This window comes from Xenopus tropicalis, chromosome 4, assembly GCF_000004195.4.
Source record: "Xenopus tropicalis strain Nigerian chromosome 4, UCB_Xtro_10.0, whole genome shotgun sequence".
Classification (NCBI taxonomy): Eukaryota; Metazoa; Chordata; class Amphibia; order Anura; family Pipidae; genus Xenopus; species Xenopus tropicalis.
This window is the reverse complement of record NC_030680.2, coordinates 1,230,824-1,257,406: the sequence shown is the minus strand read 5'-3', so window position 1 is coordinate 1,257,406 and position 26,583 is coordinate 1,230,824. Positions and strand designations below refer to the sequence as shown.

General features: G+C 48.2%; 1 protein-coding gene across 1 annotated transcript; it reads left to right on the top strand.

Annotated features, from left to right (window-relative positions):
• Nucleotides 1-892: 892 nt before the first annotated feature.
• On the top strand, nucleotides 893-24,696 carry LOC101730465. Its single transcript, XM_031900334.1, has 9 exons — nucleotides 893-1,198; nucleotides 4,462-4,806; nucleotides 5,821-6,144; nucleotides 6,724-6,825; nucleotides 18,413-18,886; nucleotides 20,166-20,477; nucleotides 22,332-22,625; nucleotides 22,716-23,090; nucleotides 24,076-24,696. The coding sequence occupies exons 1-9, from the start codon at nucleotides 1,102-1,104 to the stop codon at nucleotides 24,363-24,365; spliced, it is 2,613 nt and encodes an 870-aa protein (XP_031756194.1). The 5' UTR covers nucleotides 893-1,101; the 3' UTR covers nucleotides 24,366-24,696.
• Nucleotides 24,697-26,583: the final 1,887 nt, after the last annotated feature.

The following is a 26,583-nucleotide window of genomic DNA, read 5'->3' as shown; positions in this document are numbered from 1 at the left end:
TAGCCGCCCGGTTTATGCCATATAGACTCCCGGTTTATGCCATATAGCCGCCCGGTTTATACCATATAGACTCCCGGTTTATGCCATATAGCCGCCCGGTTTGTGCCATATAGCCGCCCGGTTTGTGCCATATAGCCGCCCGGTTTGTGCCATATAGCCGCCCGGTTTGTGCCATATAGCCGCCCGGTTTGTGCCATATAGCCGCCCGGTTTATGCCATATAGCCGCCCGGTTTGTGCCATATAGCCGCCCGGTTTGTGCCATATAGCCGCCCGGTTTGTTCCATATAGACTCCCGGTTTGTGCCATATAGCCGCCCGGTTTGTGCCATATAGCCGCCCGGTTTGTGCCATATAGCCGCCCGGTTTGTGCCATATAGACTCCCGGTTTGTGCCATATAGCCGCCCGGTTTGTGCCATATAGCCGCCCGGTTTGTGCCATATAGGCGCCCGGTTTATGCCATATAGCCGCCCGGTTTATGCCATATAGCCGCCCGGTTTATGCCATATAGCCGCCCGGTTTATACCATATAGCCGCCCGGTTTATACCATATAGGCGCCCGGTTTATGCCATATAGCCGCCCGGTTTATACCATATAGGCGCCCGGTTTATGCCATATAGCCGCCCTGTTTATACCATATAGCCGCCCGGTTTATACTATATGCTGCCAATGCGGGCCCTAGAGAGCTGGGAAAGTTTTATTGGGCAATATTGCTTTAAGAATCCAACCCTGATGTTGCTGGACTACAGCTCCCAGCATGCCTCACCCTTCATTATATGTTACATTATTCTGGGATTTGTAGTCCGGCAGCAGCTGAATAAATCATATATAATTACTATTATGACTATGGGAGTGAGATTTGCCCCATCTCTATACCCCAAGGGCTGACCCGTTGGTATAACCGCCTGACGCTACAGCGCCCCCTATGCGCCTCAAGGATCCCAAACCCACAGAATTCTCAGTAGAAAATGAACATTTGGATCAGATGAAAGTTCCGTTTTTTTCCCGCCCATTTCCTCATTCTCACAGTTTCTCTCACAGACATTTATTACGAAAGCAAAAGTGAAAGTAAATTCCCATTCGGGTTTAATAACAGTATGAAATGGGGGGCCGGATAGTGTGGGGGGGACACACTTCCATCCGGATTCCCCTTATGTTCCTCTCGGCGCTGCTCGTCTCCCTGGCAACGGCCGGAGTGGGTGAGTACATTCCTGTCAGCCCGGGGGGGGGGACAATGTGCAGCTCCGGCGACACAGAGAATAATGGGACAGACCAACGCCCATTCCTGAAGGGTGGCTACCATACGTTCCACACTAAAGAGGTGCCGGTTAATAGAACCCCTTCTGGTTGGGGGGAAACTATAGTATTTGGTCAACAACACCCCACCCCCCCGGGGTCGAGTCCCGGGTCAGTCATAATGTCAGGCCCAAACCATTGGATTTCAATCTTTTACACAGTTGGCGGGTTGGCGGGTTTTCCGCCCAATTGGGCTACTAATTTAAAGCCCAGGCGGTACAAACCCACCAAGGGGCAAATTTGCGCTAGTTTTTGGAGCCTTGGTGGGTTTGTAGTTTTGAAACTAGCCAGTTTTTTCCCTTTCACATGCTTTTCCCAGTGCATGCTGGGTAATGTAGTTTGTATCTTTACTATTTGCCTACAGCTAAGCTTAATATAAAACTACAATACCCAGCATGCAATTATAGAGAGAAGCTCCCTTTTCTGTTCCTCTGTACTGAAGCAGCAAAACTACAATAACCTGCAGGGACTGGCACAGAGGGCAGGGGAACCCCATCCCAGTAACTGGGGAGGGGGCACAGAGGGTAGGGGAGTCCCATTCCAGTAACTGGGGAGGGGGCACAGAGGGCAGGGGAGTCCCATCCCAGTAACTGGGGAGGGGGCACAGAGGGCAGGGGAACCCCATCCCAGTAACTGGGGAGGGGGCACAGAGGGCAGGGGAACCCCATCCCAGTAACTGGGGAGGTGGCACAGAGGGCAGGGGAACCCCATCCCAGTAACTGGGGAGGGGGCACAGAGGGCAGGGGAGTCCCATCCCAGTAACTGGGGAGGGGGCACAGAGGGCAGGGGAACCCCATCCCAGTAACTGGGGAGGGGGCACAGAGGGCAGGGGAACCCCATCCCAGTAACTGGGGAGGGGGCACAGAGGGCAGGGGAACCCCATCCCAGTAACTGGGGAGGGGGCACAGAGGGCAGGGGAACCCCATCCCAGTAACTGGGGAGGGGGCACAGAGGGCAGGGGAACCCCATCCCAGTAACTGGGGAGGGGGCACAGAGGGCAGGGGACCCCATCCCAGTAACTGGGGAGGGGCACAGAGGGCAGGGGAACCCCATCCCAGTAACTGGGGAGGGGGCACAGAGGGCAGGGGAGTCCCATCCCAGTAACTGGGGAGGGGGCACAGAGGGCAGGGGAGTCCCATCTCAGTAACTGGGGAGGGGGCACAGAGGGCAGGGGAGTCCCATCCCAGTAACTGGGGGGGACAGAGGGCAGGGGAGTCCCATCCCAGTAACTGGGGAGGGGGCACAGAGGGCAGGGGAACCCCATCCCAGTAACTGGGGAGGGGGCACAGAGGGGCAGGGGAACCCCATCCCAGTAACTGGGGAGGGGGCACAGAGGGCAGGGGAGTCCCATCTCAGTAACTGGGGAGGGGGCACAGAGGGCAGGGGAGTCCCATCCCAGTAACTGGGGAGGGGGCACAGAGGGCAGGGGAACCCCATCCCAGTAACTGGGGAGGGGGCACAGAGGGCAGGGGAGTCCCTCCCAGTAACTGGGGAGGGGGCACAGAGGGCAGGGGAAACCCCATCCCAGTAACTGGGGAGGGGGCACAGAGGGCAGGGGAGTCCCATCCCAGTAACTGGGGAGGGGGCACAGAGGGCAGGGGAACCCCATCCCAGTAACTGGGGAGGGGGCACAGAGGGCAGGGGAACCCCATCCCAGTAACTGGGGAGGGGGCACAGAGGGCAGGGGAACCCCATCCCAGTAACTGGGGAGGGGGCACAGAGGGCAGGGGAACCCCATCGGGGGCACATAGGGTAGGGGGACCCCATCCCAGTAACTGGGGAGGGGGCATAGAGGGTAGGGGAACCCCATCCCAGTAACTGGGGAGGGGGCGCAGGGCATGGGGAGTTAGAGAACTAGGGGTTGGCAGAAGCTGCCTGGGGTGCAATGATGGGGGCAACAGCCAAGTACCCCTCCTGCCACCCACAGCAACATGAAGTTTTTTGTGAACACACTAAGTAGCACCCCCATTTTACCAGAACAGCCCTCAGACATGCCGGTTTAATCACTACAGATATGGGATCCATTATCCAGAAACTAGTGATGTGCCGGCAGGTTAGGGTTGATATCTAGGCGACCAGTGGTGGGTTGGGCGCGGGTCAGATTGCACAAGTGCACTTTTCCTCTGTTCCTAAAGTTTCCTGATGTTTAGTATAATTAGGTGAGTAGATTTCCAAATTATGGAAAGATCCCTTATCCAGAAAACCCCAGGTTCCAAGCATTCTGGATAACAGGTCCCATACCGGTACAGCAAATGGATAAGATGCGCCAGTATAATCACTAAAAAAATAAAGAACAGGCATTTTAACCCAAGGTGTGCCAGTATTATTACTACAGGAAATAGATAACCAGCATATTAACCCCAGACATGCCAGTATTATTACTACAGGAAATAGATAACCAGCATATTAACCCCAGACGTGCCAGTATTATTACTACAGGAAATAGATAATCAGCATATTAACCCCAGACGTGCCAGTATTATTACTACAGGAAATGGATAACCAGCATATTAACCACATACATGCCAGTATTATTACTACAGGAAATGGATAACCAGCATATTAACCACAGACATGCCAGTATTATTACTACAGAAATGGATAACCAGCAAATTAACCACAGACATGCCAGTATTATTACTACAGAAATGGATAACCAGCATATTAACCACAGACATGCCAGGATTATTACCACAGAAATGGATAACCAGCATATTAACCCAAGATGTGCCAGTAGAATTGCTACAGATAATGGATTCCCAGCATATTAACCCCAGACATGCCAGTAGAATTGCTACAGATAATAGATAATCTGCATTTTAACCCCACACATGCCAGTATTATTATTACAGGAAATGGATAATCAGCATATTAACCACATACATGGCAATAAAATAACTGAAGGGGGTCCAGCCTAATAATAAATAATAACCAGGCTTCATGGGGGGGACATTTTTATATCGTCCTTAATGAGAACTATTATACTAGGGATGCTTGGCCTATGGCTCTTCATCTGTTGCTGGACTTTAACTCCCAGAATGCCCCATTAGCTGAAGGTAAATTGGACATTAATGATTTATTCAGCTCTTTGGGTTCCATTCTACCTCAACAGCCCATAGTACATTTATATCCGTGTTTTTAACCCTTACCGTTATTTACTCTTTAGATGCTTTGGGGGTCAAAACAAGTGACGTTCCTATTAAATCCCTGAGGAACCAGGAAGCATTTATCCCGTGTACATTAATGGATTATGGTGCTGGGGATCTGGATCCAAAGCTTCTCTCTGTTCAGTGGACCAAGAAATCCATGAATGGGAGTGAAGAGTATGTGTATGTGTCTGGGGATCCCAGAAAAACCCGGCCCGGATCGTACATATTAGACAGTGACCTTATAACAGGCAATGCCGGACTTCACTTACCCCGGGTTCAGTTCACAGATGAAGGAGAATATACCTGCACTGTCTTTTATACCCCTAATAAAGCCGTGGGGCAGTCTGTCCTGCAGGTGTCAGGTAAGTGGCATTTACCTACTGCCCAGTGAGGGTATAAAGTGACTCTGAAGTATTGTAGTCCCTACAAAGGGCAAGTTTGCCTGGGGATAATACCCCAACTATTTCTTCTAAGTTGTGGCACTGAGTTGCCCTTGCTCACTTACCCTGATCTGTCTTATGTGCATGGGGTGGATTAATTCCACATAATTAGCACTTATTCAAGGACACTAGTCCCCCAGCTGAATGTAAATGTAAGGCCCACTTCAGCCCCTGGGCCCTCAGCACTTACACCTCCATCTCAGGGGTAGCACCAGGAGCCTAGAACATTACAATCCCTTTCCTTTTATCTGTAGGGTATCCCATAATATCCATGAACCAGTAGGGGAATACCTCCCATACACTGGGCACAGCTCAGCCCTATATCATTGTCTGACACTTTTATCTATATGATATCCCTACATTCATCTTCCTGACACTTTCAACATTAAATCTTACATGGGAGTGATTTTATCCCCTGAGTTGGAGGTAGATCTGCCCCCCACCTCTCCCGCCAGTGCTTACCATTCCCGCGCCAGTAACTGGAAATTCAGCTCCTAGCCTGTTCCCTATCATATCTGCATCTGTGGCTCTTGTCTTAGCCTCCCTGCTGCACCACCATAAAATAAACACTTTAATTCCCCACGTTGGGCGCCAAATGTAACACTGTTTATAAATGTGGCCCTGTACTCTGTGTTACTACTGGGCAAAGCACAGTTTTATTTCCCATTTTATGTCTCCTGTTTACTCCCAGTAACATAGGTTACATAGAAAGGTCATCTATGCTGATTCCACATTCTGAGACAATTTGCAGTTGGTCTTTATTTTTTATTTTCTGTGGTTTTAGAATCATTTTGATTTGAGTTCAGAAGCTCTCCAGCTGGTACCTGGTTACTAGGGTGCAACTAATTATTACTGTGTGTTACACTAGCACCAAGACTGTTATAATGGGACGAAAGCCCCAGTTGTACTATATAATGCTCTTTTTCTTATTTACAGCGCAACCAACTGCCAGGCTGGATCCGGATTCTGTCAGGGTTCTGGTTGGGACGGAGAAGACCGTTCAATGCACAGTCAGTGGGTTTTACCCCAAAGATATAACAATTCAGTGGGAGAAACGGCTCAGTGAGACCAACCGTATCCCCCTGAATAAGGACAGCTGCACCAGAGACACATTCGGGAATGAGGACGGGACATTCAATGTTACAAGCCAATTATCATTGAGTCCTTCCCTGGAGGATCATGGGAGAAGGTATTATTGTATCATTGAGCACCGCTCCCTGGATACAGAACTGAAACTGAATTTCACTCTCTCAGTAACAGGTCAGTTCTGAGCAATAATTGTTTTCATGCTTGTGTGCCCCCCCCCCAACACTTTGTACATCTGAGTGTGGCTCACGAGTCCCTGGGTTAAAGCATAGTGGGAGGAGCTTCTCTAACAATAAAGGGCAATGTATCAGCTATTGGTGGAAATTATGTGGTTTCACAAATTTTTATCTGAAGCAAAACGAGTTCACTCATCACAAGGGACCATAATGGGGCTCATATACCGTGCGTGACACAGTGGGGAAAGTGCAAATACCGTCGGCCATTTTGTGCCCTTTGCACACTTTGCAGTTGCCCCAGTTGGAAAAACCAAAGGGCTGTGAGATTGTTTTATGTACAAGTAGGTTGGGCGGGTCATCTTTTTATTTAGGAAGGATATTGTAGGACACGCCCACTGCTCGTTTGTAACATTGAGAGGATCAATGGGGGCTCCAATAAATGTGTAATGTAATATTCATGGGAGGGACCTAAACTCACTATGTTCCCTTTATGTAAAAGGGACAGGGAACCAACATAATGATCTTTAGTTTAACCCTTTCTTAGCAACTGATTAATGTGGGTTTTCATTTATTGCAGAGACTGATAACACAGATGCAATTATTGGAGTCATTGGAGTGCTCATTGGAGTGCTCATTATGGTCCTTATTGGAGTTGTGTATTATTTTCTCTTTAAAAAAGGTAAGTTGCACAATATTTTAGTTCTAACGGCGCTGACATGGCGGAGGGCAGATTTGTAGGGTTTGAGGATAAATCATTAGAAATGCTGTATTTTGTACACTGAACATAAACATTATGAACTTAATGCATGTTGGGAGGCGGAGCTTAGGGAACATAGCAAATTATCAAAACAACATGTCAGGTAATATCTGCCATAGAAGTTGATAATAATATGCAGACTGCACTGGTTCCTGTGTTGCCCTGTAATGTAATGTGGGTTTTAGAGTTTTTTGTGTTGTTTGATAAAACTTTCCCCGCCCCCCAGAGCCAGTGGCTACATTAATATGCAAAAGAATCCCCCAATGAGAATCCCAGCTGATGTGAGTAAATCCGGCTCCCTGTTCTCTGTTCCTGCAATTGGAGTTGGGAGCAATAAGCACAGTTTCCCAGCACTGAACAAGTCTGTCCCTTTATCCCCATGTCTGATTCCTGTGCCATATAATGACGGGAAAATGCCATCATTATCTCTATATGTAAGGTACCAGCAAGGGGCCTGACACAATTTAGTTTGCCAGCACACACCCCCCCATGCAACTGCTTCATAAACACTTTGAGAGAAGTTATAGGTTTATATCCATAGTTACATAGTTACATAGTTACGTAGGGTTGAAAAAAGACCATTGTCCATCAAGTTCAACCCATCCGAGTAAACCCAGCACACAACCTATACTAACCAATCTATACACTCACATACATAAACTATATATATACACCCACTAGTACTAACTGTAGATATTAGTATCACAATAGCCTTGGGTATTCTGATTGTTCAAAAACTCATCCAGGCCCCTCTTATAGGCATTAACAGAATCTGCCATTACCCCATCTCTAGGGGCATTCCCCAACCCCCTCACTGCCCTCACCGTGAGGAACCCCCTACCCAACACCCCCCGGCAGGGCATTCCCCAACCCCCTCACTGCCCTCACCGTGAGGAACCCCCTACCCAACATCCCCCGGCAGGGCATTCCCCAACCCCCTCACTGCCCTCACCGTGAGGAACCCCCTACCCAACATCCCCCGGCAGGGCATTCCCCAACCCCCTCACTGCCCTCACTGTGAGGAACCCCCTACCCAACACCCCCCGGCAGGGCATTCCCCAACCCCCTCACTGCCCTCACCGTGAGGAACCCCCTACCCAACATCCCCCGGCAGGGCATTCCCCAACCCCCCTCACTGCCCTCACCGTGAGGAACCCCCTACCCAACACCCCCGGCAGGGCATTCCCCAACCCCCTCACTGCCCTCACCGTGAGGTACCCCCTACCCAACACCCCCGGCAGGGCATTCCCCAACCCCCTCACTGCCCTCACCGTGAGGAACCCCCTACCCAACATCCCCCGGCAGGGCATTCCCCAACCCCCTCACTGCCCTCACCGTGAGGAACCCCCTACCCAACATCCCCCGGCAGGGCATTCCCCAACCCCCTCACTGCCCTCACCATGAGGAACCCCCTACCCAACATCCCCCGGCAGGGCATTCCCCAACCCCCTCACTGCCCTCACCGTGAGGAACCCCCTACCCAACATCCCCCGGCAGGGCATTCCCCAACCCCCTCACTGCCCTCACCGTGAGGAACCCCCTACCCAACATCCCCCGGCAGGGCATTCCCCAACCCCCTCACTGCCCTCACCGTGAGGAACCCCCTACCCAACATCCCCCGGCAGGGCATTCCCCAACCCCCTCACTGCCCTCACCGTGAGGAACCCCCTACCCAACATCCCCCGGCAGGACATTCCCCAACCCCCTCACTGCCCTCACCGTGAGGAACCCCCTACCCAACATCCCCCGGCAGGACATTCCCCAACCCCCTCACTGCCCTCACCGTGAGGAACCCCCTACGCTGCTTCAAATGGAAGCTCCTTTCCTCTAATCTATAGGGGGGGCCTCTGGTGCGCTGATTGTTTTTATGGGAAAAAAGAACCCCCCCATCTGCCTATAATCCCCCCTAATGTACTTGTACAGAGTAATCATGTCCCCTCGCAAGCGCCTCTTTTCCAGAGAAAACAGCCCCAACCCTGACAGTCTCACCTCATAGTTTAACCCTTCCATCCCCTTAACCAGTTTAGTTGCAGTCTCTGCACTCTCTCCAGCTCATTAATATCCTTCTTAAGGACTGGTGCCCAAAACTGCCCCCCATACTCACTGTTACTGCCCCCCATACTCACTGTTACTGCCCCCCATACTCACTGTTACTGCCCCATACTCACTGTTACTGCCCCCCATACTCACTGTTACTGCCCCCCATACTCACTGTTACTGCCCCCCATACTCACTGTTACTGCCCCCCATACTCACTGTTACTGCCCCCCATACTCACTGTTACTGCCCCCCCACCTCACTGTTACTGCCCCATACTCACTGGCCCCCCATACTCACTGTTACTGCCCCCCATACTCACTGTTACTGCCCCCACTGTTACTGCCCCCATACTCACTGTTACTGCCCCCCATACTCACTGTTACTGCCCCCATACTCACTGTTACTGCCCCCCCATACTCACTGTTACTGCCCCCCCCCATACTCACTGTTACTGCCCCCATACTCACTGTTACTGCCCCCATACTCACTGTTACTGCCCCCCATACTCACTGTTACTGCCCCCATACTCACTGTTACTGCCCCCATACTCACTGTTACGCCCCCATACTCACTGTTACTGGCCCCCCATACTCACTGTTACTGCCCCCCCATACTCACTGTTACTGCCCTCCCATACTCACTGTTACTGCCCCCCATACTCACTGTTACTGCCCCCCATACTCACTGTTACTGCCCCCCCATACTCACTGTTACTGCCCCCCATACTCACTGTTACTGCCCCCCATACTCACTGTTACTGCCCCCCATACTCACTGTTACTGCCCCCCATACTCACTGTTCTACTCCCCCCATACTCACTGTTACTGCCACCCCATACTCACTGTTACTGCCCCCCATACTCACTGTTACTGCCCCCCATACTCACTGTTACTGCCCCCCATACTCACTGTTACTGCCCCCATACTCACTGTTACTGCCCCCATACTCACTGTTACTGCCCCCATACTCACTGTTACTGCCCCCCATCTCACTGTTATGCCCCCATACTCACTGGTTACTGCCCCCATACTCACTGTTACTGCCCCCCATACTCACTGTTTACTGCCCCCCATACTCACTGTTACTGCCCCCCATACTCACTGTTACTGCCCCCCCATACTCACTGTTACTGCCCCCCCATACTCACTGTTATGCCCCCCATACTCACTGTTACTGCCCCCCATACTCACTGTTACTGCCCCCCATACTCACGTTACTGCCCCCCATACTCACTGTTACTGCCCCCATACTCACTGTTACTGCCCCCCATACTCACTGTTACTGCCCCCCCATACTCACTGTTACTGCCCCCCCATACTCACTGTTACTGGCCCCCCATACTCACTGTTACTTGCCCCATACTCACTGTACTGCCCCCCCATACTTACTGTTACTGCCCCCATACTCACTGTTACTGCCCCCCATACTCACTGTTACTGCCCCCCATACTCACTGTTACTGCCCCCCATACTCACTGTTACTGCCCCCCATACTTACTGTTACTGCCCCCCCATACTCACTGTTACTGCCCCCCCATACTCACTGTTACTGCCCCCCATACTCACTGTTACTGCCCCCCATACTCACTGTTTACTGCCCCCCATACTCACTGTTACTGCCCACCTGTTACCATACTCACTGTTTACTGCCCCCCATACTCACTGTTACTGCCCCCCATACTCACTGTTACTGCCCCCCATACTCACTGTTACTGCCCCCCCATACTCACTGTTACTGCCCCCCCATACTCACTGTTACTGCCCCCCATACTCACTGTTACTGCCCCCCCATACTCACTGTTACTGCCCCCCATACTCACTGTTACTGCCCCCCCATACTCACTGTCACTGCCCCCATACTCACTGTTACTGCCCCCCATACTCACTGTTACTGCCCCCCATACTCACTGTTACTGCCCCCCATACTCACTGTTACTGCCCCCCCCATACTCACTGTTACTGCCCCCCATACTCACTGTTACTGCCCCCCATACTCACTGTTACTGCCCCCCCATACTCACTGTTACTGCCCCCCATACTCACTGTTACTGCCCCCCCATACTCACTGTTACTGCCCCCCCATACTCACTGTCACTGCCCCCCATACTCACTGTTACTGCCCCCCATACTCACTGTTACTGCCCCCCATACTCAAGGTGAGGCCTTACCAGGGACCTATAAAGGGGCAAAATTATGTTTCATCCCTTGAGTCAATGCCCTGTTTATACAAGACAGCACTTTATTTGCTTTAGTAGCCACAGAATGACACTGCCTGGCATTAGACAACTTGTTATCAACAAAAACCCCTAGATCCTTCCCCATTAAGGATCCCCCCAACACACTACCATTCAGTAGATAGTTTGCGTTTATATTATTCCTACCAAAGGGCAGAACTTTGCACTTATCAACATTGAACCTCATTTCCCAGTTTGCTGCCCAGTTTCCCAGTCAAATCGCTCTGCAAAGCGGCACATCCTGCATGGAACTTATAGTTTTGCCCAATTTAGTATCAATAGAAACAGTACTGTCTATGCCCCCCCCCAGGGCATTAATAAACAAGTTAAAAAGCAAAGGCCCAAGGCCTGACCCCTGCGGTACCCACTAACATAGTTACATAGTTACATAGTTACATAGGGTTGAAAAAAGACCTGTGTCCATCAAGTTCAACCCATCCAAGTAAATCCAGCACATCTAACCCACACCTACCAATCTATACACTCACATACATAAACTATAAATACAACCACTAGTACTAACTGTAGATATTAGTATCACAATAGCCTTGGGTATTCTGATTGATCAAGAACTCATCCAGGCCCCTCTTAAAGGCATTAACAGAATCTGCCATTACCCCATCACTAGGGGCATTCCCCAACCCCCTCACTGCCCTCACCGTGAGGAACCCCCTACCCAACATCCCCCGGCAGGGCATTCCCCAACCCCCTCACTGCCCTCACCGTGAGGAACCCCCTACCCAACATCCCCCGGCAGGGCATTCCCCAACCCCCTCACTGCCCTCACCGTGAGGAACCCCTACCCAACACCCCCCGGCAGGGCATTCCCCAACCCCCTCACTGCCCTCACCGTGAGGAACCCCCTACCCAACATCCCCCGGCAGGGCATTCCCCAACCCCCTCACTGCCCTCACCGTGAGGAACCCCCTACCCAACATCCCCCGGCAGGGCATTCCCCAACCCCCTCACTGCCCTCACCGTGAGGAACCCCCTACGCTGCTTCAAATGGAAACTCCTTTCCTCTAATCTAAAGGGGGGGCCTCTGGTGCGTTGATTGTTTTTATGGGAAAAAAGAACATCCCCCAACTGCCTATAATCCCCTCTAATGTACTTGTACAGAGTAATCATGTCCCCTCGCAAGCGCCTCTTTTCCAGAGAAACAACCCCAACCTCGACAGTCTCACCTCATAGTTTAACCCTTCCATCCCCTTTACCAGTTTAGTTGCAGTCTCTGCACTCTCTCCAGCTCATTAATATCCTTCTTAAGGACTGGAGCCCAAAACTGCCCCCCATACTCACTATTACCGCCCCCCATACTCACTGTTACTGCCCCCCCCCATACTCAAGGTGAGGCCTTACCAGGGACCTATAAAGGGGCAAAATGATGTTCTCATCCCTTGAGTCAATGCCCTTTTTTATACAAGACAGCACTTTATTTGCTTTAGTAGCCACAGAATGACACTGCCTGGAATTAGACAACTTGTTATCAACAAAAACCCCCAGATCCTTCTCCATTAAGGATCCCCCAACTCACTCCCATTCAGTAGATAGTTTGCGTTTATATTATTTCTACCAAAGGGCAGAACTTTGCACTTATCAACATTGAACCTCATTTTCCAGTTTGCTGCCCAGTTATCTAATTTTGTCAAATCGCTCTGCAAAGCGGCACATCCTGCATGGAACTTATAGTTTTGCACAATTTAGTGTCATCAGCAAAAATAGAAACAGTACTGTCTATGCCCCCCTCCAGGTCATTAATAAACAAGTTAAAAAGCAAAGGCCCAAGGACTGACCCCTGCGGTACCCACTAACCACACTGGCCCAATTAGAAAATGTTCCATTTACAACCACTCTTTGTACTCTATCCTTCAGCCAGTTCTCTATCCAATTACAAATATTATGTTCTAGGCCAATATTCCTTAATTTGATCATTAACCTTCTGTGAGGTACTGTATCAAACGCTTTAGCAAAGTCCAAGTAGATGACATCAACTGCCATTCCAGCATCAAGGTTCCTACTCACCTCCTCATAAAAGGCGACTAAATTAGTCTGGCAAGATCTGTTACCCATAAACCCATGTGGCACAAACTAATAGTATTGTGAACTGCAATGTATTCAAGTACCCTATCCCTTATTACCCCTTCCAGAAGCTTTCCTACTACTGATGTCAGACTAACAGGCCTATAGTTTTCAGGCTGAGAACGGGATCCCTTTTTAAATAACGGCACCACATTAGCAATCCGCCAGTCTCTCGGCACCATGCCAGACCTCAATGAATCCTGGGAAATTAAGTGAAGAGGTTTGGCAATCACAGCGCTCAGCTCATTTAATACCCTGGGATGAATCCCATCCGGCCCTGGACCTTTGTTTCCCTTTACATGTTCAAGTCTCTTTTGAATTCCCCCCCGAGTGACCCATGCGCCAGTAGCTAAATTACTAGAACTGGGCATATTACAAGGGAAGCCTTCATTATCTGGCTCCTCAGATGTATAGACAGATGGAAAATAAGAGTTCAAAATTTCAGCTTTTTCCCCGTTTTCATCAACCAACGTACCCCCCCGTGATAATAAAGTTCCCACCCCTTCTTGCTTCATTTTTTTACTATTCACATAATTAAAAAATAATTTTGGATTCTTTTTACTCCTAGCTGCAATATCCCTTTCCATCTCTATTTTAGCTTGCCTGATAGCTTTTTTGCTGCTTTATTTGCCCCCCTGTACCTGATGAAAGCCCCAGCTGTCCCAGCTAACTTGAATGCCCTAAAAGCACGTCTTTTCTTACCAACCCCGACACTAACACTTTTATTCAGCCATAAAGGTTTTGCTTTGCGATGCCTCTCCTTGCTTACAAGGGGAATATACTGTTGTGTATACCTACAAAGCAATGTTTTAAAGATGTTCCATTTTCCTTCTGTGTCTAACCCCATGAAAAGCCTTTCCCAGCTGCCACATTGCAGAGATGCCCTTATACTGGCAAAGTCTGCACGGCTAAAATTGAGTGTTTTAGTTACTCCCTTATAGAGCTGTCTCTGCAGCATTATCTCAAAGGAGACCATGTTGTGATCACTGTTCCCCAAATGCTCACCCACACAAATGTTAGAGATAAGTTCATTATTATTAGAAATCACCAGGTCCAAAATAGCGTCATTCCTAGTGGGTTCTTGAACCGCCTGAAATAAAAAGTTGTCATTTAGCATATTTACAAACCTACTAGCTTTTTCTGACTTAGCCCCCCCATTACTCCAGTCAATGTCCGGATAATTAAAGTCCCCCATAATAACAACTTGACCCAGTTTTGAAGCCTCCTCCATTTGCAACAATAGCTGGGCCTCATCCCCCTCATCTATACGGGGGGTTTATAACATACACCAATGATCATTTTCTTTGTGACCTTCAGCCCTACTGAAATTTCTACCCAAAGAGATTGGACGTTTTCATTGGTAATGTCTTTATTACATGGCTTTAAGTCTGACTTTACGTAAAGACAAACCCCTACACCCTTTTTAATCTCTCTGTCCCTCCTAAAAAGCGTATACCCATTTAAATTCACAGCCCAGTCGCATTTATCATCCCACCAGGTCTCAGTGATACCTATTAAATCATAATTTTCAATACATGCAATAGCCTGCAGCTCCCCTAATTTACCCGACAAGCTACGCGCATTAGCCAGCATGCAGCGGAGATTATTACTTCTCCCTCTGATGTTTACATTAGCTAAGGGAGAATTAGAGCTAAGGCAATTATGAGACTGCTTTCCTTGTAACGGAAGCTCCTTATCTGATAAACTATATGCCCCCCTCACTCCTCCCCCACAACCCTTTGCTAGTCCCCCTACCCCGTCTACACTAATTTTCCCATGGAATTCTAGCTCACCCACCCCCCCCTTGTCTAGTTTAAACACTCCTCCAACCTCTTAACCATTCTCTCCCCTAGCACAGCAGACCCCCTTCCATTGAGGTGCAATCCGTCAGGGCTGTATAGATTGTACCCCAAGGAAAAGTCAGCCCAGTGCTCTAGGAACCCAAACCCTTCCTTCCTACACCAAGACTTTAGCCACGCATTTAGCTCCCTAAGCTCCCGCTGTCTCCCTAAACTTGCACGTGGCACCGGCAGAATTTCCGAAAAAATGACATTGGAGGACCTTTGCCTAATCTTAGAGCCTAGATCCCTGAACTCACTCTTTAAAGTCCCCCACCTACCGTTCATTTTGTCGTTAGTACCGATATGTACCAAGACAGCCGGGTCATGCCCAGCCCCTCCCAATAATGTGTCAACCCGATCAACCACATGCCGAACCCTGGCACCAGGAAGACAGCAAACTGTCCGGTTGAAGCGATCCGCTCGACAGATTACCCTGTCCACTTTCCTAATGATCGAATCCCCTATAACCACCATCTGTTTAGGCCTAGCTCTGCTCTCCTCCCCACCACTACTAGTGAAACTGGTCTCCCGGCTGTTAGAGAGATCAGCCTCACCTAGAACCGCCAATCCAGAGTTCACACTCCCATCTTCTTCCCACAATCTGGCAAATCTGTTGGGATGCGCAAACCCTGGAGCAGCCTCCCTTTTCCTTTTCCCCACACTAGATTTTCTAACTGTCACCCAGCTTACTGCCCTATCATCCTTTTGCTGCTCCCCTCCCCCCCTACTATCTGACCCCACTAGTTCTTGTTCAGTTAACAAGAGACCCCTCTCAAGATTGTTGATTGAACGCAGTGTTGCGACGTGTTCCTCTAGGACTCTAACGCGAGCCTCTAAAGTGGCAATTCGATCACATCCACAACAGAGGTATGCACACTGGCCCAATTAGAAAATGTTCCATTTACCCCCACTCTGTGTAATCTATCCTTCAGCCAGTTCTCTATCCAATTACAGATATTATGTTCTAGGCCAATATTCCTCAATTTGATCATTAACCCTCTGTGAGGTACTGTATCAATCTGTGAGGTACTGTATCAAACGCTTTAGCAAAATCTAAGTAGATCCCATCCACTGCCATTCCAGCATCAAGGTTCCTGCTCACCTCCTCATAAAAGGCGGCTAAATTAGTCTGGCAAGATCTGTTACCCATAAACCCATGTGGCACAAACTAATAGTATTGTGAACTGCAATGTATTCAAGTACCCTATCCCTTATTACCCCTTCCAGAAGTTTTCCTACTACTGATGTCAGACTAACAGGCCTATAGTTTTCAGGCTGAGAACGAGATCCCTGTTTAAATAACGGCACCACATTAGCAATCCGCCAGTCTCTCGGCACCATGCCAGACCTCAATGAATCCTGGGAAATTAAGTGAAGAGGTTTGGCAATCACAGCGCTCAGCTCATTTAATACCCTGGGATGAATCCCATCCGGCCCTGGACCTTTGTTTCCCTTTACATGTTCAAGTCTCTTTTGAATTCCCCCCCCCCGAGTGACCCATGCGTCAGTAGCTAAATTACTAGAACTGGGCATATTACAAGGGAAGCCTTCATTATCTGGCTCCTCAGATGTATAGACAGATGGGAAATAAGAGTTGAAAATTTCAGCTTTTTCCCCGTTCCCATCAACCAACTTACCCCCCCGTGATAATAAAGTTCCCCCCCTTCTTGCTTCATTTTTTTACTATTCACATAATTAAAAAATAATTTTGGATTCTTTTTACTCCTAGCTGCAATATCCCTTTCCATTTCTATTTTAGCTGCCTGATAGCTTTTTTGCTGCTTTATTTGCCCCCCCTGTACCTGATGAAAGCCCCAGCTGCCCCAGCTAACTTGAATGCTTTAAAAGCAGGTTTTTTCTTACCAACCCCGACACTAACACTTTTATTCAGCCATAAAGGTTTTGCTTTGCGATGCCTCTCCTTGCTTACAAGGGGAATATACTGTTGTGTATACCTACAAAGCAATGTTATAAAGATGTTCCATTTTCCTTCTGTGCCTAACCCCATGAGAAGCCTTTCCCAGCTGCCACATTGCAGAGATGCCCTTATACTGGCACAGTCTGCACGTCTGAGCGTATTAGTTCCTCCCTTATAGCGCTGTCTCTGCAGCATTATCTCAAAGGAGACCATGTTGGGATCACTGTTCCCCAAATGCCCCCCCCCCCACACAAATGTTAGAGATAAGTTCATTATTATTAGAAATCACCAGGTCCAAAATAGAATCATTCCTAGTGGGTTCTTGAACCGCCTGAAATGTCCCCACAACTAAAGCCAATAATGTACATTAGACATGGGGGAGATTGCAAGATGCTATGTAAATCAATATATTACTAATAGAGAAGCCTTTGCAATGGAGCAATTAATTCCCAGAGGGACTGGAACTTAGTTTGTGTCTCTATATAATAACTGCTCAGTGCCGGAATCTCCATTGACTTTGCTCTATATACAATAAGTTGTATTTTTTGTTATGTTTGTCCCCTATGTGGGAGGGGCATATGGTGCTGTCACTCTATGGTATATAAGTGATAGAATCAGCCTATATTTATGTTTAATTAAGAATATAATGTATATAAATAATTGGGCTGAATTCAGTGTCTGTAAGTTCTGCCGGTGTTTCTATCCTGTGTAACAAGGGGGAAAGAAAAGTCCCACAATAAGGATTCAGCTAAAGTCTCTCCCCAAGCTCAAAGTGCCAGACAGGACTGTGATTGGTTGGCCTGTATGCATGTAGGGAACAGGCAGAGACTAGAGCAAGCAGGCAGGGGAAAGAAGAATATTGGGAGTCGCTCCCTAAGCTCAGTGACATCAGCCAAGAGCAGACTGAGCATGTGCAGTAGTTGGGCAAAAGATGGAGAGCTACTGTGGGCATCTTCAGGGGCATGGGGCTTTATTTCTATAGAGCTTTGGGGGCTTTGGTCTGGTACAGGGGCTCAAACCCCACAGCTAAACATTTCTAGCCATATTCTTTTTTAGGCTTTAGTTTCCCTTTAAGGAGCCAAAAAACACTATTGCTCAGTTTTTGTTTATCATCTTTTTATCCTGCCCTTCCGTCTCCCATTTACACCACTGCCTGGTTGCTAGGGTACATTGAATGCTAGCAACCAACAAACTGCTAAATAAAAAGCTCAATTATTTTAAAAAAAAACACACTAAAAGGACATTTACAAATGAGCTGCCCCTTCAGTAAACAAATTAATTAAAAATGTGTTACATTTTTTCAGTTTTTTAGCATTAATAACACAAACATTTTATTTTTTCTTTTCTCATTGCTGACACTTTACAGCAACTCCCACTAAATGGGTTTATTTGTTACAGAACCCCCCAAACTCTCTCCCATTACCGGAGCGGAACATTTGGTGCATATGAACGAGGCGACTCTCTCCTGCCAGATCTCTGGTTTCCGACCCAAACCCATCAGAATTACATTGTTTTTGAGAAGAAAAGGGGGAGAAGTGATGGAAATTTACTCCTGGGATTCTGAGGCCCAAACTGGTTCCGCTGCCCCAGTGGCACATCACAGAGATGAGCAGCGTGTGATTATTGCGCCAGAGAGAGAGGGGTTAATGGGAAATGGGAATGTGCAATATCTGCCCCCGGCACAGAGGGCGCTGCGAGTGGAAATGGTTCCTGTAATAACAACAAGTAAATATCGTATTTCCAACTGTCAGTGCACAATCCGTATAACCCCCGACATAGAGGAAGATGATGGGGCAGAACTGACTGTGAGGGTCACTCACTCTGCCCTGAGGGGCCCCATCTCTGTGTCCCATCAGCTGAAGGTCACGGGAGGTAAGATATTTTTCCCTCTTTTATGTTGTTATTTATGAACCTCAACAGACCTGCAGTGAGTGGGAGTTAGAGCACAAGGGTTGGGCAACTCACCCCCGACCCCCCCAGACTCACATTTCCACTAAGAAAGTGCCTGATGGTGTCGCATTCACTCCGTCTCCTCCTTCCTTTCTATCGGGCTCCCTAGTGATAAGCCGGGCAGAACGGGTGGAATGGTTCCCTGTAGTGATTGCAAGTCGAGAAAATGTTGACCTGCTCCCAACCCTCCCCCTCTCCCAACCCAAACCCACCCCCTCTCCCAACCCTACCCACCCCCTCTCCCAACCCTACCCACCCCCTCTCCCAACCCTACCCACCCCCTCTCCCAACCCTACCCACCCCCTCTCCCAACCCAAACCCACCCCCTCTCCCAACCCTACCCACCCCCTCTCCCAACCCTACCCACCCCCTCTCCCAACCCTACCCACCCCCTCTCCCAACCCTACCCACCCCCTCTCCCAACCCTACCCACCCCCTCTCCCAACCCTACCCACCCCCTCTCCCAACCCAAACCCACCCCCTCTCCCAACCCAAACCCACCCCCTCTCCCAACCCTACCCACCCCCTCTCCCAACCCAAACCCACCCCCTCTCCCAACCCTACCCACCCCTTCTCCCAACCCTACCCACCCCCTCTCCCAACCCTACCCACCCCCTCTCCCAATCCTACCCACCCCCTCTCCCAACCCTACCCGACCCACTCCTAACCCGCCCCCTCTCCCAACCCTAATGATTGCCCCATCCAATGATTGCCCCAGCCAAGGATTGATCTCTGTCAAGATAAACCCGATGCCCCATGATACGGGATGGAAGTGTAGAGGCCATATCACTCCTATGTAGGCTTCACATTTAGTCTGTGCTACATATTCACAGAGGTCCCAGACATGTGGCCAATGGCCAATGGCACAAATACAGAGTTGCCCTTTATTTCTGTGTGGGAACAAAGGGTAGAAATAGATGGAAGGAGTCACTATAGAGACTTGGAGAAGGAAGAGGTGAGGAGATTAAATGGTATGGAGAGTGGCCCTTTGGTTTAAAGGTTTCTAGTGGGTCCCTGGAATCCCAGACCAGTTGCCCATAGCAACCAACCAACGCTTTGCTTTCATTTTGAAACTTGTATTAATCTGATCACATGGCTAATTGGCTGCTATGGATAATGGTTCTAGTGCAGCCCTACCCTGACTTGTTGCCGTTGCTTTATTCCCATAATCCTCTCTGTGTTGCTTCTCTTTACGTTACAGTCCATTCCCCAACTGTAAGTGACATTCAGTGCACCCCCACCCAACCCCAGTGGGGCAAACCCGTCAGGCTCTTCTGCGCGATCAACAATTTCTTCCCCCAGTATTGTTCCACTCGTTGGTACCGGGGCCAGGAGATCCTGCCTCAGTCAAGTGTTAAAGAGGACCAAGTGGAAGATCCAGAATCGGGGCTTTTCTCCAGAACCACGGCCGTACAATACACTCCTACTGTGAATGACCACGGGACAGAATTTTGCGTGGAAATAACTCACCACAAGGAGAATATCAAAAAGACATTTCCTATGAAACTAAAAGGTATTTATTGGCAAGAAATGTTGCTTTTTTTCTTTGTGTAGAACCAGTGCCATAAGAAGCCTCCACGGGTCCAAAAACAACCCTCCTACCTTGCCAGAGATTGAGGCGCACCCCACAAACCTATTGCTTCTTGTAGCCCCATTATAAGATGCCCAAGCCAATGTGTGACCAGTAGATTCCATGGGATTAATTCCTGGAATCTTCTCTTTACTTTCCAAAGGCTTGAGGGCAAAGTGACTCCACATGGAAACCAATTTGGGGCAAACAAGTAGAATGTCCGGCATGTCCACCTTTATTCTCTAAGGTTTATTTCCCCACTAAGTGAAGGCACTGATGTCAGTCTGTACCCGGGTATATCAGGGTGGCATCAGGATTGTCCCAAACCCTTTTCTTCTTGCCCCAGGGAAACAAGATTGTGGTAGTCCCCATGGCAAGAAAACAGCTTGGGCTTCCTTACTCTGATGACTGAAGACCACCCTAAATTCCCCACAGGAACCAAAATCTTCTGGACCCTAGTACTTTAAGTGGAGTGTAGATAATCTAAATAAACAAATGGAATTCTGGGAATAAACCCCAAGTTAAACCCATTTACATGGGTCAATCCAATAGGCTAATACTCACCCACTGAGCTTTTACAGCAAAAGCCAAAATAACAGGTGATCAGATACAGGCCGAGCCATGAGTTTCACAAACGAATCATTAAGGTTGAGGAGACTGCCTCATACAGATACAAATAAACAAAAGGAATTCTGGGAATGAATCCCAAAGAGCTCCAATAAAAATGTACATGGGTTTATATATTATCCTGGATTCTGCTCCAAAAGCCCCGTGGGTGAGTTTTAGCCTTTAGGATAAACCTGAGTAAATGGGATTTTTTTAGGAGCCAGAATCCCAGAATCCCTTTGGTCTATTTGAATACATATGAGGCGGTCTCCTGAATCCCCACTCCTGACTCTCCCTAAGCTGATCAGATAACCCTGCACTACACTGATGAGCCCCAAGAAAGGCAAAACCGGTCTGTAGTTGGGAATCTGATCAGCTATTATCCCGGCTTTTGTTTAAACCCAGTGGGTGAGCTTTAGCCTATAGGGTAACTTCATGTAAATTAATTTAAGGAATTTATTCCCAGAATCCCTTTAGTCTTTTGGAGCTCTTTGGGATTCGTTCCCAGAATTCCTTTTGTTTATTTGTATCCACATGAGGCAGTCTCCCCAACCCTAATTCTAAATACAATGTTTATTGACCAATGGCTGAAGTTCCCCCCACCTTCAAGGAACCAGCAGCTCCACGTTCTCCCTGTGTCAATAGACACAATTGCATTAAATTCAGAACAGGAGGTGGGTTGGACCTGTGATACTGAGAATAAATGTATGGAAGTGCAAGGGGTGCAAATATAGGTTACAAAGGTTGTACCCATGATACACCTGTGTCTTTAAGCCAATGGGATAATTTGGCCAGTATCATTTATGGGAATCCCTCCAGGATCCATTTTTTTTACCTGAATTGTGCTGTTTTGATAATTTACTACAATCCCTAAGCTCCGCCTCCCAACAGCAGCCCAGAGCCCACTGAGCATGTGCGTGGTCTTGGTCTTAAAAAGATGGTCTTGCAAAGTAACAAGATGGCTGCTCCCTGTGGAAAGCATAAATCATTACTTTAATTAGGCTTCTTAACCTCTGGGCCTGGGCAGTAACATAATAAGTTAGTTAGGTTGAAAAAAGACATACGTCCATCACGTTCAACCATAGTCAGGTCAGAATGTTTATGTTCTGGATACAAAATACAGCATTTCTAATGATTTCTATTTTAGACTTTAGTTCTCCTTTAATATATAACCCACATGTTCCCTTGCAGGGCTGCCTTACATTGAATCTATCACTTGTAACAGAGACAGCCCAAAGGTTGGAGAAGAGCTAACACTTCAGTGCACGGTGACTGGCGCTAACGCACGGAACATCACAGCCAAATGGCGGGCAGGTTCTGACCCAATCACAGGAGAAATGAAAACAGAAATAAACCGAGACACCGTCACCTTCCTGCTCAGACTGATTTCTACAGTAGAGCATTATGGGAAAATATTCACCTGCCTAATAAGGCACGGGGATCTGCAGGAGCCAATGGAGAGAAATATAACCCTAAAGTGGGCCGGTAAGTGCTCCTTGGCTGATTCTCCATAGAATACTGAATACAATACCCAGTTACTTATTCTGTGTGACCAGCACCTCTCTTCTTTCCCAGACAACCCTCCTACCTTGTCAGAGATTGAGGTGCTCCCCACAAATCCAGAGGTCCATAAGGAAGCCACCTTCAGAATAACCATCTCGGGTTTCTCGCAGAAAGATCACCAAGTCAGGTGGTTCCTACAAGGTTCTCAGATTCCAGAATCCCTAAAAAAGGTCTGCTCCGACCCTAAAATTGATGCCCCCAAGGAGGAGGAAGATGCCCCCAAGCTGATTGAGACATCGGAGCTGCAGATTGGGGAGGACGGGTTGTACGTTTGCTCCAGCACCCTGAGATACACCCCCACCGACAAGGACAACGGCACCTTTATTCGCTGTGTATTTACTGCTAAAGGGATCATTAGCAAGAAAAAGTATCAGCTTAGTCTGACAGGTAAGTAGTTCCGCTGTCACTTACCCAGACACCAGGTCACAATAATTAAGGAGTCTACAGTACCCCCAAATCTGCCATTTTCATTAGAGTCTGGTGCAAGAGGGAAGCTCACTAGTTATGGCACCAACCCCACCATATTTGCCTGTAGAAGGACCTCATTTCTACAGGAGGTGGGATTCAAGCTTAGGACTTGAGGGTTTCCTTTCCCTTCTCTCTCTCCGGGTTCCTGTGCACCCAATATCTGCCATTATGGTTATACCGGACGATGACTGTCCATGGCTTCAGGAATGGACATCTGGCCAAGATAGAGAGGTGCAGAGAAGAACTTCATTCTCCACTTCAGATAAATACAGGACAAAATAAAGAAGAGTGGGTTGGCTCCAGGAAGGGACATGATAAGGCCACACCCACAGGTTTAGGCAGCAAATGGTACGGAGCAGTTAATTGTCCATCATGCACCTGGGTCTTCTCTTTAGATTATGATGTCTTCTACCAACCACTATAGTTCCCTATGATATAAACCTTCCCCTATTATTTTCTGTTTCCGTTCCACTCATCGTTGCTCTTGGTTCTTAGTGTATGTGCAGCCTTCAGTGGGAGACTTTTTGGGGGCCAAAGCCCCTGTTTTTAGTTTTGTTTTACTTCATATCAGTCCCCAGAGATATGTAGCAAAAACATCTTTACTCCAAGTCTCACCCTGGTCTTCAGGAACATCTAGGAGATGTCCCAGGTCCAACATGAACTGGCCTTCACAATGGAACCCCAATGTACTTCTCTGGGCTCCCCTGGGTGACTGCCCCACGGTTTGGGACGCTTCTATCTTCACATTCATGGGGGTGAAAACAAATCAGAAAGTTCAGATTTAGACAGAAAAACTGCCCACCCTATTTACATGAATGGGGTGGAGAGATGGCTGTTGGGTCATAGAGTCAAACCAATCATGATGCAGTGGTTTCCGTATTAACTTTAATGTGTTTTCTCTAAGGAGCTGAAATGAAGGAGCCAATGATTGAGTGTGTGACCCTCGACCCCAGGAAGGGAGAGGCTGTTACCCTTGAGTGCATTATTAGAGGGGTGGGTGTGAGTCACGGCATCTTCTCCTGGAGTGACGGAATATTCCCCATTGACGAAGGCCTCATAGACAACTCCAACCTCCCTGATGGCTCCGGCTGTATCTCCAGGGTCACCTTCACTCCTGATGATGGGCATATCAGATTTGAGGCCACATTTAACTCCGGAACCATTGAGAAAACCTACCAACTCCCATGGGTGTGAGATTTGCTGTGTTCTTCTAATGAAAAACGGATGATAAAAATCTCAACTGTCAGAACTGCTGAGCCCAGAAGTTCCACCTCTATGAGAAGAAAAATGGCTGCCAGGAGACCCAGGGGCCATTCTGAGGGGACCATATAACCCACCAATATAGATATCAATGGTGAGGAGAATGTTCTGGGTCTATAAAGTCCTAGGAACAATAGATTACGGGCTGCTGCTATAAATGGGACAGAACTTGGTGCTACTGGTGCTGCTGGTGCTACTGGTGCTATTGGTGCTACTGGTGCTACTGGTGCTACTGGTGCTATTGGTGCTACTGGTGCTACTGGTGCTACTGGTGCTATTGGTGCTACTGGTGCTACTGGTGCTATTGGTGCTACTGGTGCTATTGGTGCTACTGGTGCTACTGGTGCTACTGGTGCTATTGGTGCTACTGGTGCTACTGGTGCTATTGGTGCTACTGGTGCTATTGGTGCTACTGGTGCTACTGGTGCTATTGGTGCTACTGGAGAACATTCGCTGTTATACCACCTTCATCCACAAGGAGCAGCGTGTAGCCCCACATCTTCCCTAATTCCCCCGGGGCAAAAGGGAAAAAACAAACAAACAAAAAAAAACAACAAATCATCACTGTGTAGTGTGGGGAGCACCCGCATTTAATTGCATCCACATGTCTCTCCTTCTGCCCGAGGGGCATTTATGGATTTTTATTTTTTATATTCTATTCTTATAGTATTTTTATTGACTCTTTCTTAGACCCGCAGGGTATTCAGCAGTGAATCAGCCTTAATAACACAGAGATGAGATATTTCTCAGATCTGAAAAAGAGGAGTTAAAGGGGATGTAAATCCTACAATAACGCTGCCCCACGGCGCCCCCTAGTGTTGCTATAGAAGTTGCCAAAAAACAATTATAGATGCAAGAAAATTCACCAATGAGAATTCAACTGATAAATAACTTCATTATAGATGCAGAAGAAGTGACCAATGAGAATGCTGATTCCCTGTGTCCGGCCCCTTGCTGGTACCTTACATATAGAGATAATGATGGCATTTTCCCGTCATTATATGGCACAGGAATCAGACATGGGGATAAAGGGACAGACTTGTTCAGTGCTGGGAAACTGTGCTTATTGCTCCCAACTCCAATTGCAGGAACAGAGAACAGGGAGCCGGATTTACTCACATCAGCTGGGATTCTCATTGGAGGATTTGGGGGAAAGTTTTATTGGACAATATTGCTTTAAGAATACAGCCCTGATGTTGCTGGACTACAGCTCCCAGCATGCCTCACCCTTCATTATATGTTACATTATTCTGGGATTTGTAGTCCGGCAACAGCCAAGTAACGTTGGGTTGAGCCGCGCTGTGCCGCAGGGTTTAGTTTCCCTTTAACAAATAACTGGTGAAATTAGCGCTGAATCTGCCAATAAGCAATAGTTTTCTCTCTGGGGTCAGAAACTTCAGATTTAATGAGATTCAGGGAGGGAATTGCCACATAACTTTCTATATAACTTGACTCTCTGTCATTTGTAATAACTAAAAAAAAAAACATTTTTATGAAGTTTTGTCTGATTTGACATTTGCTTTAGTCCCTATAGGGGTTTATGGGCCCCGTCCGTACAGTGTTGGTCCCTTTTCCCTTTATATAAGGACATTTTTTACATTCAGAATAGAAACCGTTAATATAAAGTTGAGTTTAGACAGAATCAAAGTGTCTGAGATGAAGCCACAATGGGGGGTATGAAATAAAAGGCCCAGGAGCAGTTACCCATAGCAACCAATCAGCGGGCAGCGTTTACTGGTCACTTGTTTAAAAGCAAACATCTTATTGGTTGCTATGGGTTACTGGGTTAACTTAATGCTTTTCTTTTTACATACGGGTATTGATGAGGGGCAAAAGGGACAAATAGGGTTGGATTGGGCCTCGGGGGCACCGGGAAACCCCCCCCCCAAGCCACCGGTTTCTCCCCCCCCGACGGATAGAAGTTATGTTTAATTTACGTGCGCTCAGGGGAGGGGATTGGTGGGGGCCAATTGGGGTGCAAGAGCCCCTGAGGCAGTAGCCCCAGCCCTGCACCCCCAGTCTGACCCCGAGAGTGTATTTTTGGGCAATAAGTAATGAAATACATTGATATATTTAGGACCAACTGACTCCCCCCAGTTTCTCAATAGGTGAGTTTGGGGGTTCACCCTCTTTCCTGCTGCTCAATGGAACC

Bases quoted from the DNA above. Each gene is read 5' to 3' on its own strand.
- LOC101730465 (XM_031900334.1), top strand. From the start codon at position 1,102: ATGGGGGGCCGGATAGTGTGGGGGGGACACACTTCCATCCGGATTCCC. The intron at 22,626-22,715 runs GTAAGTGCTCCT...CTTCTTTCCCAG, and splicing joins TATAACCCTAAAGTGGGCCG to ACAACCCTCCTACCTTGTCA. The intron at 23,091-24,075 runs GTAAGTAGTTCC...GTTTTCTCTAAG, and splicing joins GTATCAGCTTAGTCTGACAG to GAGCTGAAATGAAGGAGCCA.